Source organism: Macrosteles quadrilineatus, unplaced genomic scaffold (assembly GCF_028750875.1).
Source record: "Macrosteles quadrilineatus isolate MER2022 unplaced genomic scaffold, UCM_ALF_1.0 Scaffold_1__1_contigs__length_201487025, whole genome shotgun sequence".
NCBI lineage: Eukaryota > Metazoa > Arthropoda > Insecta > Hemiptera > Cicadellidae > Macrosteles > Macrosteles quadrilineatus.
Genome location: NW_026542594.1, coordinates 30,633,441 through 30,653,313, shown reverse-complemented (window position 1 = coordinate 30,653,313; position 19,873 = coordinate 30,633,441). Strand labels below are relative to the sequence as shown.

The following is a 19,873-nucleotide window of genomic DNA, read 5'->3' as shown; positions in this document are numbered from 1 at the left end:
ATAATACATTAGTTCAATAGGTGAAGGTAATTGTAAATCAACTATTGCATGCAACCCACGTTTTTCGTTTTAAATCTTACAAGTATTTATACTCTCCACATATTTATAAATTACCTTTTTTATTTTCTACTTTTTAGTGCGTTTAAAAACGTTTTTGTTTGAAAACAGTTTTTTTATTTATAAATTATTAGTCCTTTAGTTGGTGGTAATATATAAGGATTTGTAAAGATCTAGTAGTATGGCGTAAACTATCGTACGTAACTCGTCCAAAATGTGTGTACCGGACTCGTATGGTATTGGTAATCCCGTACTTGACTTCGCCTCGCACGGGAACGACCACACTCGTCCGGTAAACACTTATTTTCAGGACTACCTAACGTAATATACTGTACTATTCTAAGAGCTGTCTTGTTTATGAGTTTTCTGTTTAGCAGTTACGTTACATTACAGTTTATAGTTTTATTATATGTTTATTTGGTTAGTAATAGGTAAACATAGAATTTAAAATCTATATATAAAACAAATGAAGGAATAGGTTTGGGTACAACAAAATACTCGTTGGAAAGATATTCACAGTTTTTGTGTACTTTAAACTTACAGTAGGCCTATGTATCTTAAAAACTATCAAAAATGTCTTTATGAAGTTTGTGTTTTTCATAAGCTAATTGAGAAAATAATCATTAGGCCTAAAGGCGATTTTACTTGGCCTCGCTTTGTCTGTTTGTACAACTAAAATTGTGATTTTTCAATTATTTATTAATAGATTTTTTACTTTTACTTGCTTACTGGACACCGCTACAACAGTTTTGGCCAAGCAAGGCTAGGTCCCCTGATAACACATACTAATTGCACAATAAACTTAACTACCTGTCCAGAGATTTGATATCCTGATACGATACATGACCAATCATTCAGGTTGCTGAAAACACAAGATTCTTATTTATGTCAGACCTAATTGATCCAGCGACCTAAAGATATGTTTGGAAAAAGTATAGATTAAGTTACAAAATAAACTACATACACTTTCAATTATTTTTTGTGATTTGAAGTAGTTTTATATCAGACAAATACACAAATATTTATTGTACAGTATAGTGAAAAAAAAACTGTTATGGAATTCATTATATCTACTCTAGCTTTTGCACTTTTATTGCGGTTTACTACTTGTACTAAATAGCTTTTACAAAATGTTAACAACTAAACTAATTTATAATTTTGTTCTTTATTTTTTTACAAAATATTTCAAATTGTAAACTTTGTTATAGGCCTACTTTGGAAAACAAAATAAAAACGAGGTAGATTATTTATACTGTATGTTTTTTCTTTGTGGTATACAATCAAGCCCTGGTGTCTTCCATTATGCCTGGTGGTGTCAGCACAGCTCTTGAGATAACCATTCTGACCTCAGTGAGGAAAGAAACAGTTATAATATGTCCAGACCTCCCAAATGTAAAGTGGTTTCATTTTCATGATTCTACCTCACTTGGTCTGATTACTATTAATACAGCGAGTCACACTTAATACTAGTCATACTAATACTAAGGTCTACACTACACATTAAAATACTTAATCTTAAACTATCTGTCCTTATTCATCTTGTTTTCTTCTTATTCTATTGCTGTTCTACTCTCTGTTGATAGGTATTATCCTCCAGTTAGTGTTTTAAAGGTATCCATTCCAGTTTGTGCAGCGACCTTTTTCTATGTTTCAGTCTCTCCTCTCCTCACCTTCCTCATATTTTGCCATAACATTGGCTGCTTTATCTAAGTAAATATTTTCTTAAGACCTAAACAGTTAATGTAACCGTGGTGAGGGAAGCAGTTAGCCACAAACCATAATACACCTTTCTTGATGTCCTGTTTGATTGGGTTGAGCAGGTCTTTCAATGCAATCTCATATTGGTATTGGTCCACCTTGGAATTTCAACAACCATATTGAATATTTTCTTGGAATCATCTTTAAAAAAGGGGAATTCCGTGGAATGGCAAAGTTACATCATTATTATTTTTAAATTAAACTTTATAGAATTTGGTGCTCGATCTTTCAACAATTTGATATGATGTATTGCGGACTAAAGTGGAGGTTGGCAAATAGGAAAAATATTGTTTCTTTCTGAGGCGGGAAAATACCAAGAATGAATTAACAGCTGTTTTAAATACAGTGAAAGTAAATTATAAAGCTTAAAGTACTACATTTACTACAGAATCTACAACAGAATAGATTCAGTGAACGACTTAATAGGACTATTTATGAATGTTTGCTTTATATTTTAAGTTACTCAAAAATGCCTCATCATTTGTAGAGCCGTGGTTAGTGGTTAGCTGTTTATTCCATAAATAGCAGAAATACTTCAACTCTTCAGATATATGTCAGAAATGTTACACCTAGTGAAATGGTATAGATATAAACCTGATCTGGCAAAAATAAAACTTTTTGGTTGTGTAGCATATTATCAAGTTGATAAAGAACTTTGGAAGAAATTCAAAATTTTCAAATAGTAACATATGTCAAGTGGCACATAATTTTATAGGTTTTTTAATTCCTAACAACTTTGTAATTTACACTTACTTTGTATCTCACACCAAAACAAAAAACCTAATTTTCCTATATCAAATGCATGTTATTTGGGTTTAACACTAAAGGTCCCATTTCATTTAGTGTTAAACCACGTCAAACCCAATTTTCAAGGCAATAGCTGAGGCAATACATCTAAATTATAAACCTTGGAATGTAGAACAAATTTCCATTGCTCACTCACTTTGTAATTTTCAAGAGGACAAAGATATTTTCCATCTCGTAGGTAGATGTCCGGTGTTGTCTCCCATTAGAAAGAAATATTTTTTCAAACATGAATTTGAGTAGGAAGAGTTTTTGAGTTCCATGAATGGGAGGGATTGACGGACGTTGGGTGGGTATTTAAAAGAAGATTGGCATTTTAGGTGGGTATTGGCAATCAAATTCAAAGTATAAAATTAGTTGAAATTGTCATACTTGAGTCCAGAAATATTCAAGGGAAAATTTAAAATGGAGCTTCCTGTGAGGAGCCTTGCCTAGGTGTGTAATGATTATTTTTGTTGGATAAAGCACTGTTTTAATTTCATTCTATCATTTCATTTCAAAAACATCAAACAAAATTAAGTCTTGTGATCTGGTTAAAGCTAAAAAGGAGATAGGACTGTTAGTGGACTTTCCAGGGAAAATCTATTATTGGCAACATAGGGGACTATGTACGGTTTTTTTCAGAGGGAGAAGTCATATAAGAATGAATATGGCTCCTGTTTTATAGTATAGTTTGTGTTTTTCTCAATTGAATATAAATTTTATTTTTTCAAATTTGAAATGCAACTAGTTCTATGTACATGGAACCACCTAAAAGTAAAGAAAGAAAGGAGATTGCTCCTGCTTATGACAACAATAACGAAGTAGGAAGACTCATAGAATTCTACTTTGACTCAGATTTTTGCTGATAACTTTGAAAAGTTCTTCATACTTTGACCTGAAAGATGATCTGTGTAGTGCAGTCATGAGCGAGATGATCTGTGCAGCTGTGCTACTGATTAGGGCACTCAATCAAAACGTATTTAAGAAAGCTGTCTTAAAGCTTTCCTAGAAGGGTTGGCAAAGCACAAGTAAGGATCAGTGGGGCTTCACTCGTTTAGTATCTCAATCTCAATTTGACTGCTAGTAAGAATCATCATAGGGTAATATATAGTATGATTTTACAGTTTATGCCCAACAGAAACCACTTTCGTCTTCTGTATTCTTAATGGTTAGACAATTAATTAAACAAATACATTGTTTTAATTTCTGACCAAACTTAAAGCAATGATATTGATATTAATATTATATAGGGTGGTCCACAGGAAAGGGACACTTTTGAATCACACAGTACTGTACTTGGTGACTGGTGGAGGGGGAAACTCACGTTGACGGTCATTCAGCTCTCCACTCCATGCCATTTAGTCGCAATCATGCCACAGTGGACAAAAGATCATCGTGTGTTTGCATATTTATACCTTCTGTAAAATGCGGCAAATTTCTATTTAAATGGGAACTGTTAATAAACAGATTGCCATTGTTGGGATTTGAAAAATCCTCACGAGCTACATCAGAGACCATTGCACAGTTCAAAAGTCAGAGTTTGGTGTACTGTAGGGAAATGTGGGGTTTATGGGCCATTTTTCTTTGGGAAAAACTGAGCTACTGCCTCTGTTAATTCTACACGATACATGAACATAATAAGAGATTCTTTTTCATTCCAGAACTTGTAAGTCAGAAAATTGACTTCAAGAACATATGGTTTCAACAAGATGGGGCTACTTATCACATGGCCGATGCCTCTATGGCAGTAGTTTGAGAGTTATGAGAGTTGACGTACGACGATTAATCATCTATAAAGAAAACCCAAAACCCCTCGATATATTTCCATATAAGTTTGCCAAAAGACTGTTTAATAATTAATATACAAACAGTCATATGTTTTTCAATTGTTTTGTTAAAAACAGTAAATAGTTTAGTGTGTTATTTTGATGAAAGAAATAAAGAAGATGGTTTTTTATTAACATTTATTTTGTCATTCCTAATGTTTAATCGTCCGTGATATCAAATTAATTGAATCACGCACAGTGATGACTTCAATGTGATCTCACGGTATGGTGATATTGCGTGGCCACCAGGTTCATCAAGAAAATTTTATTTTGTAAATGGCATAACTTTAACCTTCATTTTGATGTCAATAAAAATGTTCTATGTTTAATACTTTATGAGCTGTTGCTTTTTTTTTATCCATCCTTTTCCCATGGACCACCCTGTAGCATAGACTAACCAACACAAGTAGACTTCTCATCCCATTGTAAATTTTGAAGCACGTTTTTCGTGTCTAGTTCATGTACGTGACACAAAGGCGCTAGTGTCGATGAAACTTTGTTTCCATTATTTTAGGGTTAATTTCTTGATTTGTGCTTTACTGTTTGGTTATATAACTAGGGGACAAGTTATTGTTTATGATTAGATCGTATTATTTGGTTAAACGAGGTTTTAAATGGCTGTAATAACGGGAAACAAATTGTAAACAAACACGACCTCTACATAAACCGTACAGAACTAACAATAAAATTGTCTTCAGCTGTTCCATAAGGATGAGAAATCTACTAAGGGAGTATGTTTTATCTATGCCTGTAGTTAATGATTGTTACTCTAACAAACTGTTACCCACGTATTAATACAACTGTTAATTTGTTAGCTGAATACTCAGGTAATGTTTACATTATAGTAGCTGTTACCCACGGGCTTCACCCCGTTTGACTTCATAAGTATTAATAAAACTATTGATTGGTTATGTCAAGCTGAAACTAATAACAAAGAATACATTAATACAAACAAATAAGTACAGCTGAGGTATTTTTATCATAAGGTATATGGAAAGTTCCCTTTAGAAATGAATTACGACTTTAAAGGGAAATTTGTGAAATAATGGATAGTTTTACGCAAGGTTTCTCGTCATGACGAACATTTTAAGTATATGTTTTATGGGGTGTGACTTTTAGTTTTCTCTAAAGTTCATGGGTACTTTGGGCTTTATATATGGATTAATGTAGAATATTTACACACATAAAAAATAAAAAGGCGTGTAGTGACCTGACCTGAAGTAATGTGGCAAACAATCCCAGGTCTGTGTCCAACAAAGTAGAGGGGATTTTTTAGTAAGCTCACGAGTCACACACTACAGGCTGGCCACCTGTGCGCGTAAAAGCATTTTTTCTAAAGTGGAGGAAAGGGTGATAGTCCAGTCAATAAAGGTATTGTAGAGGACATGGAGAGGGGGAAAATTTTTCTCTGCGGGAATGTGTTCGGGGTAGTTAGAAGATAAAAATACCAAAAGTCCCCGCCCCTGGCCCTGCTGCTTCAGCGGGGGGACGGGGGATGGACCCCATTTTTTAGTTTTTTACTTCTACACTGAAAACCGTGCCTTGTACGGAAAAAATGTAAATTATAAAAAGAAATATGATGAAATTCTCTAGAAGAATGGTTATGTTCATTTCTTATGTATATGATTTTTCAGACGTTTTTTTCAAATAAATTCATATAATCGATTAGCCTGCTGTTGTTTTACATTAGTAAGGATAGAAAACAGGTTTTGGAGCACGAACCCATATAATATAATATATCCATCGTATATATTGTGTTAAAAATAGTTTATACTAGCTGTGTGCCCGTTCTACGCACGGGGATCTTATTGTAGTCAGTTATTGAAACCTTTTTATTAAGAACAGAATTTGGTTTGCATATTTTCAGATATGCTGGCAAAACTATTATACAGTATATAAACCTTCGCAAATACAGTATCTGACAGTTTCAAGCCAAAACAAATGCTTCGAAATTAAATGTAACCTGGGTCGTGTTGGTCCATATGTTAAATCCAATGATTAAACTAAAAAATGCTTTATAGATCTATGAGGCATAGCCCTAATGTAGGCCTATAATTGAAAGTTACCTTCCACAATGGTTAAAAGTATTTAAGGTACTACTTCAACCTCCCAATTTAACACTTTATTCGTGTTGACATTTTCATTATAAAGGTACTTTTGTCCTTTCCGTGAAACACTGAGAAATAAGGACATTAATGCTTTACTAACAGACATACACACAAAAATACAGAACTTAATTAGGGGGTTTGCTACGCTTTAAGCATAACAAAGTACTTGTAAAATTAGTATCTAAAATATTTTGTTAATGTCATCAAATTTCATCATAACAATGTATATTTGCTTGGACCGATGATGACCCAAAATGACGGCTTACTATATGAAATGAAGACGACTGGTCCAGGGTGGTCCAGCCACCCTGGTATAGACGATTGGTAATTTATAGTAAATATTACCAAAATAGGCCACAAACTATTGATACATAAACAACGTAAAGCGTTTAAACAATTCATTATGGTTAGCTGAATAAATGTTGTACTAAAGTGCGTTATCGTTTTCTTAGCATAAACTAACATTTTGGAATCAAGAAAGAAAAAGCAAAAATTGTACAGTTAAGACATCAATTAAATTGAATACGCCTGTAACAATAAATAAGGTGCAACACCAACGATAACTAATTTGTAAAGTACAGTGATGTGTTGGTACTTAAAAATGATTCTTGCTACTACCAACAGTACCAACGGTTCTAAGGAATAGAACCGGTACCAAAAACCAACGTTCACAGTTGAGAACTATAGTACAGCCGACCAATTATATGAGTTAATCAAGTCCCGAGGTTATTGATCTCTTGGTTTTTGATTTTTCTCGTAAAACGTTTATCGGTGTCAGTTTTTAAAAAAAAACAACCTCATACAAACAACTTTTTGTTATTTAATAGATTAGGCCCTACGTACCTATTCTCTAAACAATGATTGGTAAAGGCTATCTTAGAAGGAAATGTGACAAAAATCACACAACGTTGGGTTTTTGGACGTTTGTAATTTTATTTCTTAAGTAGGTAGGCCGTGTATTCTAGGGAAAAGTACCGGTATCAAGGATCGTCGTCGAACAGTTTGTTATGAATAATTGGGTAGGCGTACGTACCCAAGAGCATGGCTGTATGGTCCAGCGATTGCATCACACGGTGAGTAGGTACTATTGAATATATATATATAGTCAATGGTAGGAACAGAAAATAACACATTAGAAAAGCGAGTTTAGCATCATCCGTAAACCTCTGTTACAATCAACCACTGCAGTTGTGATTTTTTACTTACCACTTTACACAACCGCCATTGAAGCGCCGTGTCAATGAGTGGAAACCATATTTCTAAGCCATTGGCGACGATCATTATTAAATTTAAAGTTTCCCAGCCGTATACAACACTGATTCAAGGTCTTCTTTCTGGTTATCAAAACTCAAGAACAATTTATACACAAAGAATCTCTGGTTCCTGAACTGGATGATGCCTAGTTATTTAATTTTATTTACACGGTTACACTATTACACTATATTATTGCACTTTCGATTAATTAAATCCGTTATGTAAGAAAAACGTTTTAATCACTTGTGATTTACATTCAAAACGTGATTGAAAAAGGTTGCGGTATTTGTAAACAACATTTGTAAACATATCAGTGACAGCTAGGAAAAATAATCTTGATCCGAACAGCTGTTCGTTATTTCATAGATGATTATGCAATAAAAATTGGACGAAAACTTGACATAAATCGCACAAAACTACATTTTTGAACGTTCGTAATATTATTTACAAAGTAGCGAGGACATATTTTAATGGCTAAAGACAATCTCGCCAATCCAGTGAATACATTAAAATGACTTGGATCTTGATAGGTACTCTCGTTTTCCAGGAGAAGATAGCGTAAAATGCCATCTTGAGTGTTACAGACAAAGGGACAGACAGACAGACAGAAATTGAGATAAGACTCGTTTCTGCTTATTTAATGTATTGTATAAGACGTAAAAATAACCTAAAAATATATAATTCTGAGCAATGTACAGACAAAACTCTAATTTTATTTATATAGATAAATTTATTTAAGTTATGTATATTCGTCATGGAAACAAGTAATTTTGGCATAATTATTACACTAAAAATGAAAAAGATAATGTTTGCAGCTACATTTGTCCAGGTTTATTTATAACAATTACCGAAACCAAGACTTTTAATACTATTGTTCATGATCTGACTCACTTGGGACGAGACGGTCCGACTTCTGTCCCAAAAACAGGTGCCATCTGGAACTGAGAACCACCATCTAGGACATTTCCATCATTCAATTCTTGTTGATTAGACTCAATATTGGCTATCGAAGTGATAATGCGGTGTAGGCCTATATATTCTTTATCTTCCTCATTCATCAGAATAGGCATTCCACGTAAAAAGTTCCCTTAGCAGTTTTGGCATAACGGCCAATGAGGAACAATTAATGGACATTTCATCGCATGTACATCTTTTATTGCTACGGTCTTAAGTATATTTGCTAAAAACAAACCCAACATTTCTCGTGGGTTAGGTGGTTCATTGGTTAAAACTGGGAACAGATTACCTTTTTGCGCTCCCGACCCCACATTTCTGAGGGTAGTTGGTTTTCCAAACAGAGTTGTCCTTGATGAAATGATACAAATGATGAAATTTTATATATTTTTAAACTGACAGCAATGTTTGAAAATCACTCACTCTTCCCTGAAACTCAAGACATCATGTAGGCTAAATAGCATCTGGGGATGTAAGAGATGAATCCGTTAACTGTTACGATGCTCTATTACGTGGTCAGTAAGTAATTAATCAAATGGTAATCATTTTCGGACAACAAGTTGTCACGGGAAAATATGGCTCTCCCTTTGTCCTCTGTGGGTTCAACCATCGATATTGCAATGATTAAAACTTTGTAGCAAAACCTTTAATTCTGTTTCAAAGGATTTGTATAAGTTAAAAAAGCTATCAAGATTTAAAGGATTGTTAACGATTTGAACTTGCTCCATTTCCCTTTATTTAATGAGAGTGTTATGAGAAAGACCAAAAAGGCTGCACTGTTTTACTATAGCAATTCAGAAAACAGCACTAAGATGGCAGACCAAGAAAGACGCTACAGATTGAAAAAGTCAGTAGTAGTGGCGGTCCCAGCATTTAATTTCGGGGGGGGGGGGATAACCACCGGAGGGTCCAACCCCCCCCCCCCAAAAAAATATCTTTAAGCTAATAGTATTTGTGTTAGGTAATGAAATATTTCAAAAAGGATATATACCCCCTTGACCCCCCCCCCCCACACCAGGGACCGCCACTGGTCAATAAGTGTTCATTTGAACAGACACACCGAAATTATAGTAACCAGGAACAGTTAATCCCTTAACCAAGTTTTTTGCAAATGTACTAAAGATTATAACAGTACCACATGTACAATTTTTGCATGCAAGAAAATGTCCAATTGTACACCGTTATGCCAGAACTGCTAAGGGAACTAAGGAAGATAAAGAATATATAGGCCTACACCGCATTATCACTTCGATAGCCAATATTGAGTCTAATCAACAAGAATTGAATGATGTAAATGTCTTAGATGGTGGTTCTCAGTTCCAGATGGCACCTGTTTTTGGGACAGAAGTCGGACCCTCTCATCCCAAGTGAGTCAGTAGCTGCAAACATGATCTTTTTCATTTTTAGTGTAATAATTATGTGTTTCCATGACAAATATACATAACTTAAATAAATTTATATAAACTATTTTTAACACAATATACAGGGTGTTCATTTGAAAACTTTCCATATCTGTTGTGTACAAAGGTAAGGCTTTTAACACTTGTTTGATCTCAATTCCCCCTAATTTGAACATGCCAAATCCATTAAAATTATTTTTAATTTTGAAAAATGCCCCAAAAGGGCCCATTTTGGGGGGTAGGGGTGCTTTTTGAGAAATTTTCAAATGTAAACATAGGTTGTGTGATACATCAATTTAAAGGTCTAATTACCCCGATCACTTTGGTGCAAGAAAAAGTTAATTATCTTTAACCATATTTACAGGGTGGGTCAAAACGTTTTAAAAAACAACTTTGAAGTTAAGTACCGTATTACCCTAACTACTGAACGGAAGAGCATCAAATTTTTTTCCAAGCTTATTGTTGAGCTACTCTTTGAGATAAATTGTGTTGAAAGCAATTTCCGAGTTATTTTCCATTTTAAAAAAATCTTAAATTTTAAGAATAAAAGAAAGCTGAAAACACAAAATTCTTAAATAGCAAGGTATAACAATTATTGTATCATGTGAAAGGTCTTTTTTAAACAAACATTTTTTGTATTTAAGTTTTCTTTCTATCTCTTTCCGTTGCAAATTGACAGTTGAAAAACTTTATTTTATACCTCAGTTATAAAATGTAACATTTGTTATTAAATTAACTTACATGTTTCTCAAATTAAAATTAAACAAAATAACACTTGAAATCCTCTTACCTTAATTTTGAACTCAAAGGAGATGTTCGAAATGCTGGCCGTTTTTCTCCAAACAAAAATAAAGTCTGTTACAAAATTCTTCCCTGACTTTACTTAACGTGTCCGCTGTGATAGCCCTGCACTCAGTTGTGATTCGATGCCTCAACTCTTGAACATCTTGAGGGGGCGTTTTATAAACTATGGATTTTATGTGTCCCCATAAAAAAAAATCCAATGGGTTGAGGTCAGGAGACCTAGCTGGCCACTCTATTGGCCCCCTTCTACCTATCCATTGTTGTGGAAAGTGTTGGTCAAGCCACTGTCGAACAGCTATCGTGTAATGTGGAGGAGCACCATCTTGCTGGTAGTAAATGTTATTTGGGTCTAGATTCAGCTCTCCTCCATCACGCTGGTTTTGTGCTATTTCTATGATTTTAGGATTAATAACATTTTCCAACATGTTTAAGTACGCCTCACCAGTCAAGTTTTCCTCAAAAAAGAAGGGACCAACAACCTCACTACCTAATATTCCGGCCCAAACATTATTTTTTTGAGGTCGTTGAGTATGGCCTTCAACAAATAAGTGGGGGTTTTCGTTTGACCAATACCTGCAATTATGTCTGTTAACCAATCCATTTAGATAAAATGTGCACTCGTCACTGAAACATATGTTTCTTGTTAGGTCAGGGTTCTCATTGATCAAGTCACTCATTATCTCACAAAATTGTACACGTCTGTCATAGTCATCCTCAGATAGCTCCTGGTTTACATGTATTTTGTATGGATGGAACTTGTTTAGAGTCATGACTTTATGAACTGAACCCAAAGAAATTCCAGTCTGACGTTGCACTTTGCGCAATGATGTAGTGGGATTCATCACAAATTGACCAACTACTTCTACTTGTGTCAATTCATTAAGGACCCTTCTTTCTGTTCTTGTCTTATTAATAACTGAACCAGTTTCAGAAAACTTTCTGACCAAATCATTGACAGCTGTATGACTTAAGTTCTTACCTGGGTATTTATTGTTAAATACATTTGCAGTTCTCCTGGAACACTTATGTTCTGTCCCATAAATAAAAATAATGTCTATTCTTTCTTGTAAAGTGTACACCATTTTCAATTACTGGGAAACAACAATAATTAAAAAACGTCCTCAACTATGACCAACATGAACAGTACTAGAGAAAGCGGCCTCATGTTTGGGGTTTTCTTATCAGCTATTAGACAGCCTTTCTTGGGTTAAAGTAAAACGTGATTTAACTTGTTTGCCTATCTGTTGTCCATGATTATTGATTGTTTCCTTCAGTTAATGCAGGAGCAAAAGTGTCTAGAGATAAAGTTTTAGTTGTTTTCTTATTAGTTTTACCATACAAAATTACGTTTTTCATCTGTCAATTTGCAACGGAAAGAGATAGAAAGAAAACTTAAATACAAAAAATGTTTGTTTAAAAAAGACCTTCCACATGATACAATAATTGTTATACCTTGCTATTTAAGAATTTTGTGTTTTCAGCTTTCTTTTATTCTTAAAATTTAAGATTTTTTTTAAAATGGAAAATAGCTCGGAAATTGCTTTCAACACAATTTATCTCAAAGAGTAGCTCAACAATAAGCTTGGAAAAAAATTTGGTGCTCTTCCGTTCAGTAGTTAGGGTAATAGGGTACTTAACTTCAAAGTTGTTTTTTAAAACGTTTTGACCCACCCTGTAAATACGGTTAAAGATAATTAACTTTTTCTTGCATCAAAGTGACCGGGGTAATTAGACCTTTAAATTGATGTATCACACAACCTATGTTTACATTTGAAAATTTCTCAAAAAGCACCCCTACCCCCCAAAATGGGCCCTTTTGGGGCATTTTTCAAAATTGAAAATAATTTTAATGGATTTGGCATGTTCAAATTAGGGGGATTTGAGATCAAACAAGTGTTAAAAGCCTTACCTTTGTACACAACAGATATGGAAAGTTTTCAAATGAACACCCTGTATACGATGGATATATTATATTATACTAGTGAACCTGTGCGGCTCAACGTGCCGCAAAAAACATATGAATTTAGAAAACAAATTCATCGTGTTATATATTGACTTTAAGTCGAAAATAAAATACAGTAATGAATGAAGCCTTAGAAGGAAAGCAGACCATCCATTTTCTAGCTGTATATGTCTTATATTTAGTAAATTTATAATCTATTGAGTATTTTATAGTTATTTCAAGATTTCAAAACACATTTAATAAAACATTTTAACAAAACCAATATATAGCATATTTGAAGAACATAAAAATGCTTCTGAAGAAACTCTTTTAAAGATATCCCCAAAATATCTATTTTATTTACAAAAGAACTTCCTTGAATAACTTACTAAGTTTTTATTCGTGAAATCACCTTTAGGAAGATTGCCCTGGTCAGAATTAAATTGTTTGTTAACTATTTTGTTGGAACCCTTGGAACCTTGTTCCATTAATGAGGCCCTTTGGTGGTTTGATATTCCTCACCAATAAAACCATTGCCCCTTTTTTTAAATCTGTGTCTTGGCAATCCACTGAATAAAGTAGTATGATCCATTATGGGTACACTTTAAGTTACTCAAAACATTATTAAACTTAATATACATTTACAGGCATAATAGACCCTACACACCATTTTTTTTATGTAGTAGACTTTGACTATTTTCAACTAAAAACATATGTTTTTATAAATAAAAATTATCTCCCATGCTATCCTTATGGAGAAAAAACTGACTTTAAGGGCCTCTGGCGCCCTTACCAATGACTTTATCAAAAATCTAATACCGTTGGGCACAACTACACGTTTTAACCTTTATTTTGAGACCTCAAAAGTCAAAATCGGGCGAATATTAACGGAAGAGTTCGATTAACAAAAAACGGCTTAGCCTATTATATATATAGATAGGTTAGTGCTCCAAAACCTGTTTTCTATCCTTATTAATGTAAAACAACAGCAGGCTAATCGATTATATGAATTTATTTGAAAAAAACGTCTGAAAATTCAATTTAGAAAATAATTTTTATATTATTTAGAGAATGTCTTTAAAACTAATGCATATACATAAGAAATGAATATGACCATTCTTGTAGATAATTTTATCATCTTTCTTTTTATAATTAACATTTTTCCGTACGACGTACGGTTTTCAGTGTAGAAGTAAAAAACTAAAAAATGGGGTCTTTCCCCCCCTCTCCCCGCTGAAGCAGCATGGCCAGGGGCGGGGACTTTTGGTATTTTTATCTTCTAACTACCCCGAACACATTCCCGCAGAAAAAAAATTTCCCCCTCTCCATGTTCTCTACACCCCTCTTTTGAGCTTGACTGGACTATGAAGGGAAAGGTCCAAGACAATCCTCTGGACAAGGGAGGAGTGAGGATATAGGTTTCAGGGTGCAGTGAACCTTTTGTCATAAAAGATTTGTGTCAAATAATTTTTTAAAAAGTTTGCATTATTACATGGGTTTATATTATTTATGTCTTAGGTATTTGTAGATAACTTGATTTTGGGGTTGGCGACCTCTTTAAACCTTGCATGTACCCTAGGGCCTAAGCACAAAACATATCCGACAAAGCCATGAGTGAGCCGGTACAGTACAAGAGTGAACTATACTGATAAAATTTAGTGGAGGGAACTAGGACACAAAACAATGACAATACTGCCATGGATTCATAGACCGCCACAATACCGACGGAGCCAACAACTCACCAAAGTGTTATTGTCAAGGATACCCGCAACTCAGCAACTCCCATATTCATTGATGATTGTTCAATCCTTTATTTGAACAACCACCAATTACAATGATAAGTAGCTCATATACATATAACATGAATAGTGTGTACTAATATTCAAAATTCTTAATTTATTTTGTGTGTGGTTTTTAACAAAGGATAAACTTACCTAGCAGGCTTGTAGTATTCACACAGGTAGTCAAACCTAGGGTCTGGTACTGGGACTCGACGTAACTAAAAAAAGAACAATTTGTTAGCTTTGAAAGAAAAAGTTTTGTTAAATAAATTAGTTTAAAATTAAGTTAATAGCCAGCAGATTAATGGTAATAACCCAAAATTTCAACAATGTAAAACTTCAAAACTTGCAAGATTTCCCAGGACAAGTCCAAAATATCCCCGCCGCAGCAAACCTTCAGACTCAGTGGCGGATCCAGAGAGGAGCTAGGAGGGCTATGCCCCCCCCCCCTTGGGATACATCCAATTTACACTAGCTAAAATGGGTAATCTTCACTGAGAAAAATAAAAACTTATCTCAGGTACCAGTAAACCATGACAGAACACCGATTGAACGGGATTGCACTGGCTCATATTTATAAGGAAGGGGAAATCGATGTAGGCCTAGATAAAGTCTTAGGCTACATAATTTTAGTCAGTCAAAACCAAGACAAATGTTTTTGTCAAATTGGGTTATTGAATATAACTCATTCATAGCATTTGTACTATTAAAAAAAGTTGTAACATTAAAATAAGATTTTTACACTAATACTATTATTTGAAAAAGTCAACTTATTTCTTTGTTTTGAACTGTACCGTACCCTTTAAATTCAGGATAAGAGTAAACCAGCTAAAAGTTATATAGTAATACTACTGCTTTAGACCTTTTATAATAAGGATTAATAAGTAATGCATTACTACATTTTAGAAACGTATTTGTATAACTATTATAGGGTAGAATAACTAAAAATGTACATACAGGTTTATTTAAAAAAAACTTAATCATTTAAAAAATAGTAATATCCATATATAAATCCCAAAGTAGGTCTACCCATCAACTTTTGAGCAAACTAAAAGTCACATCCCCATAAACCATATACTTAAAATGTTCGTCATGTCGAGAAACCGTGCGCAAAACTATCCATTATTGTCCTTTAAGGTCGTAATTCCTTTCTAAAGGGAACTTTCCATTTACCTAAGGTTAAAATAACTCAGCTGTTATTCTTTCAATGTATTACCATAGACTAACCTACACAAGTAGACTTCTCATCCCATAGTAAATTTTGAAGCACGTTTTTCGTGTCTAGTTCATGTAGCCTACGGTTACACTGGGCACTAGTGTCGACAACATTTTGTTTCTATTATTTTAGGGTTAATTTCTTGATTTGTACTTTACTGTTTGGTTATATAACTAGAGGACAAGTTATTGTTTATGATTAGATCGTATTATTTGGTTAAACTAGGTTTTAAATGACTGTAATAACGGGAAACAAATTGGAAACAAAACACGACCTCTACGTAAACCATTAAGAACTAACAATAAAATTGTCTTCAGCTGTTCCATAAGGATGAGAAATCTACTTAGGAAATATGTTTTATCTATGGTAGGCCTATTACCTTATTAAAATCAGGTGTGATTATTTGTTTGTATTACTGTATTCTGTTTTGTTTATTTCAGCTAATCTTAACCTATCAATAGTTTTATTAATACTTATGAAGTCAAACTAGGTGAAGCCCGTGGGTAACAGCTAGTCAGTACTTACTTACTTTTATTTTTTAGTCAATTTTCTTAAGTCAAACCATAGTTTTTTGCATCCAAACTGTGGTTAATAAAGAGTTAAAAATGGCCTATAATTATGTCATTTTACACTTAAATTTTGAAATTTTCCTTGGGAGGACCCCACCATGATGGGAGGTATTCCATAACACCCCCCCCCCCAATTTTCAACCCCCCCAAACGCCAAGCCCGCCTACCTCTTTGGCCCGTCCTGGATCCACCATTGTTTGTAGTCCAAATTTGTATTTGTCTGATTTGGTCAAAAATGGACAAATCGTGTTGAAATACATGAATAATAAAAGACAAAATACCCCCGCTGCAGCAAACCTGCCGACTAAGCGAATTTCCATTCACCTGGATTGATTTTCAATTAATCTATTAATTAATATTTATGTTTAACGAGTACCTAGGTTAGCTGCTACAGGGATACTAATACCCGCCGCAGCAAACCTGCAGACTAAGCGAATTTCAACTTGTCTGATTAAATTTTTACTAAAATATTTCCATAAATAAGACATATTTATTCGCAATTTAAATAACATTAGATTTAACGAGTGCTTAGGTTTGCTGCTACGGGGAAGGTAAAAATTGGTTTTTGACCATACGTCAATAGTATAAGATGAAATAAATAAATTTGCTAAACTTTATCAACATATATCCATAAACAAGTAAACTACAGTTTAATTTTCTCCATATAAATAACATGGGAATTTTAAAATACGCAAATTTTTAACTTTCTCCGTGAGCGTTAGGCATACAACAGCGCTTCAATATACTAAATTATTTCTTTTTTAAAACTCTACAAAATTGAAAATGTTTCTGTTTTTAGGGTCAAAAGTGGGAAAAACCCATTTTTACCCCATAAAACACCCCATAAACCCCCGTTCCCATGGTCCGATTATGCTGGTTCGCGAACTCGTTTTAATAAACATAGGTTTACACGTTTGTACCAAATTTCATCAAAATCGGATAATTTTTGCTCGAGTTATCGCGCTAACTGACATATAAAATTAAAATAAAAAAATTAAATCGGTCCCGGGTCCAGGTCTTACCATGAGTACTACGGTAATAGCTTATTCCCTATATGGGAAATTCGCTAAAAGAGGTTATAACTTTTAAAAATCAATAGTGAAATTTAAGACAAATCTGTCGTTAATGGGTTAAAAGAATTAAATAAAACAATTTTAATAATGTTTTAAACTTGAAGTTCCTAAATATTATTTATGACACAGATGTAAGGTTTTTATCTAAAAGTTTTGTAGAGGTTGATACTTATTTTCATTAGGATCAATGGTGCAAAACGGAAAGTTCTCTGCAGCAGCTTGGCTCTTGGTGAGAACGTTAAAGAAAGTGGATTTGCCGACGTTGGGGACTCCGACAATGCCGACTTTGAGGTTGGTACCAACTCGGCCTATCAGGGGCTTACGTTCCGGCTCCTCCACTTTCTTGGGTGGCATCTTCTTGGCGTCTGAAACAATAAAATAGCCCATTAATTAATTAATTAACAAAAATAGCTGGGTGGCTGAAGGGTTAAACTGCTCTCCTATCAATCAAAAACTAACCTGTTCCTGTTCGACCCTGAAAAGTTTGTTAACTTTTAATTAGTTTTAAGCTGGAACGAGGCCTTGGTTGTCCTTAATCATAGAGCCTTTTAAAAAATGATCCTAGATCCACAAACCATCTCGCTCTATTCTACACTCATATTTGAGTTTAAATACACGCTGGTAACGCCCCTATTTCAATTATTAGTAATAATAATTATTGAGCGGAGCGAAACGAAGCTCTTTGGGATAACTTCAATGCAATCTTTATAACACTTAATCTCAATAACGGCAGAACATATTTTAGCCAAACTTACCAAGGTTGTTTTGTCAAATGTTTGGATGGTTTAGATGTTACCAATTTCATTTTTTTATAATACCTATATAATTTTAAAGTAACTAAAAGTTTTTAAATTTTAACATTGGTCTTAAGGGTTGCCATAATGGTTACAAAATAACAACCTAAATAAAGCCATTAAAATTAAGCCATGACCTAAACGCAGTACAAAGGAAAAAAATTAGATGATAACACTGATCAAATACCACAGAGAAAGTCACAATTTGGAATCGACCACTGATCGAATAGGTACAGTCATAGATAAAACATACTTTCTTAGGTACACTAAAACATTTGATTTATTTAAGGTTATAACAAATAACATTTTATCTTAAACAGTTCTTCAGTGAATCACATTCATAGATCCATCTCATAAATGCCAAACTTAAACAAGTCCACGGCGTATGAAGTGGTGAAGGAAGTAGTAAAGGCGAGGTAGGAAAAGGTGAAGGAAGTAGTAAAGGCGAGAAGTGCGGAGTGTAGAAAACGTTAATGGCGTAGCAGTTAGATAATTGTATCTCAAATACTAAAATACTATGGGAAGGGGCAGGCCCGTTTTTGACCATGTCAGCGCCCCTTTGCAATATATACAGGGTGACCACCAACCGGGAAATCCGGGAATTAAGCGTGACTTTTTTGAACCGGGAATTATGTGTGCATTTTGTATTTCTACCAGGAATTTTCAATTTACCGATGGCGCATGACCACAGTGACGTTTCCATGACCACGGTAGACGGGAGACGATAATATGTCTCCACAAGGCCGCGAGGGATGATCAGAACTTTGCCGTGATCGCTTGAGATGATGATAATATCTACACGACCACGGGATATGATCATGCATGATTTTACTGCGATCGCGCGAGATGATGATAATGTCTAAACAACCGCGGGATATGATCATGATTTTACCACCATCGCGCAATACGACAATCAGATCTACAGATCCGCGAGGGATGTTCAGAACATTGCCGCAATCACAGAAGGACGAAGATAATGTCCACACAACAGCGGAAAACAGTCAGAAATTTGCCACGATCGCGGAAGACGATAATGATCCCCACATAACTGCGGGATATTATTAACATTTTGCCGTAATCGCGGGAGACGATTACGATGTCTTCACGACCGCGGGAGACGATTACGATGTCTACAGGTTTGCGGGAGTTACAATAATGATGTCTACTCTACACGCCTGCGAGGGATGATCAGAATTTTACCGCAATCGCTTAAGACGATGATAATGTCTACTCGACCACGGGAAAGATCAGAATTTTGCCTCATTCGCAAAAGACGATGATGATCTGCAAACAACCGCGGGAGATGATTACCATTTGCCGCAATGCCGGGAGAGGATGACAATGCCTCACGACTGCGGGAGACGATGATGTCTTCACGGCTGTGAGGGATTAGAATTTTATTGTGATCACACAAGAAGATGATAATGTCCACACGACCCCGGGAGAAGATTACAATTTTGCCTCATTCGTGGTAGACGGTGATAATCTCATCTCGACCGCGAGATGTGGTCATATATTGCCGCGATCAAGGAAGACGATAACACAGAAAAC

General features: G+C 34.6%; 1 protein-coding gene across 1 annotated transcript in view; it reads right to left on the bottom strand.

Moving 5' to 3' along the window:
- LOC128981916 (obg-like ATPase 1) overlaps window positions 1-19,873 on the bottom strand; it is a 110,446-nt gene that overhangs the window by 53,119 nt on the left and 37,454 nt on the right. The window contains exons 2-3 of the mRNA XM_054400910.1: window positions 17,702-17,893; window positions 14,824-14,884 (exon numbers count right to left, since the gene is read on the bottom strand). Coding sequence (XP_054256885.1) covers window positions 14,824-14,884; window positions 17,702-17,882 — 242 coding nt within the window. The 5' untranslated portion in view covers window positions 17,883-17,893. The remainder of the gene's footprint in view (window positions 1-14,823; window positions 14,885-17,701; window positions 17,894-19,873) is intronic.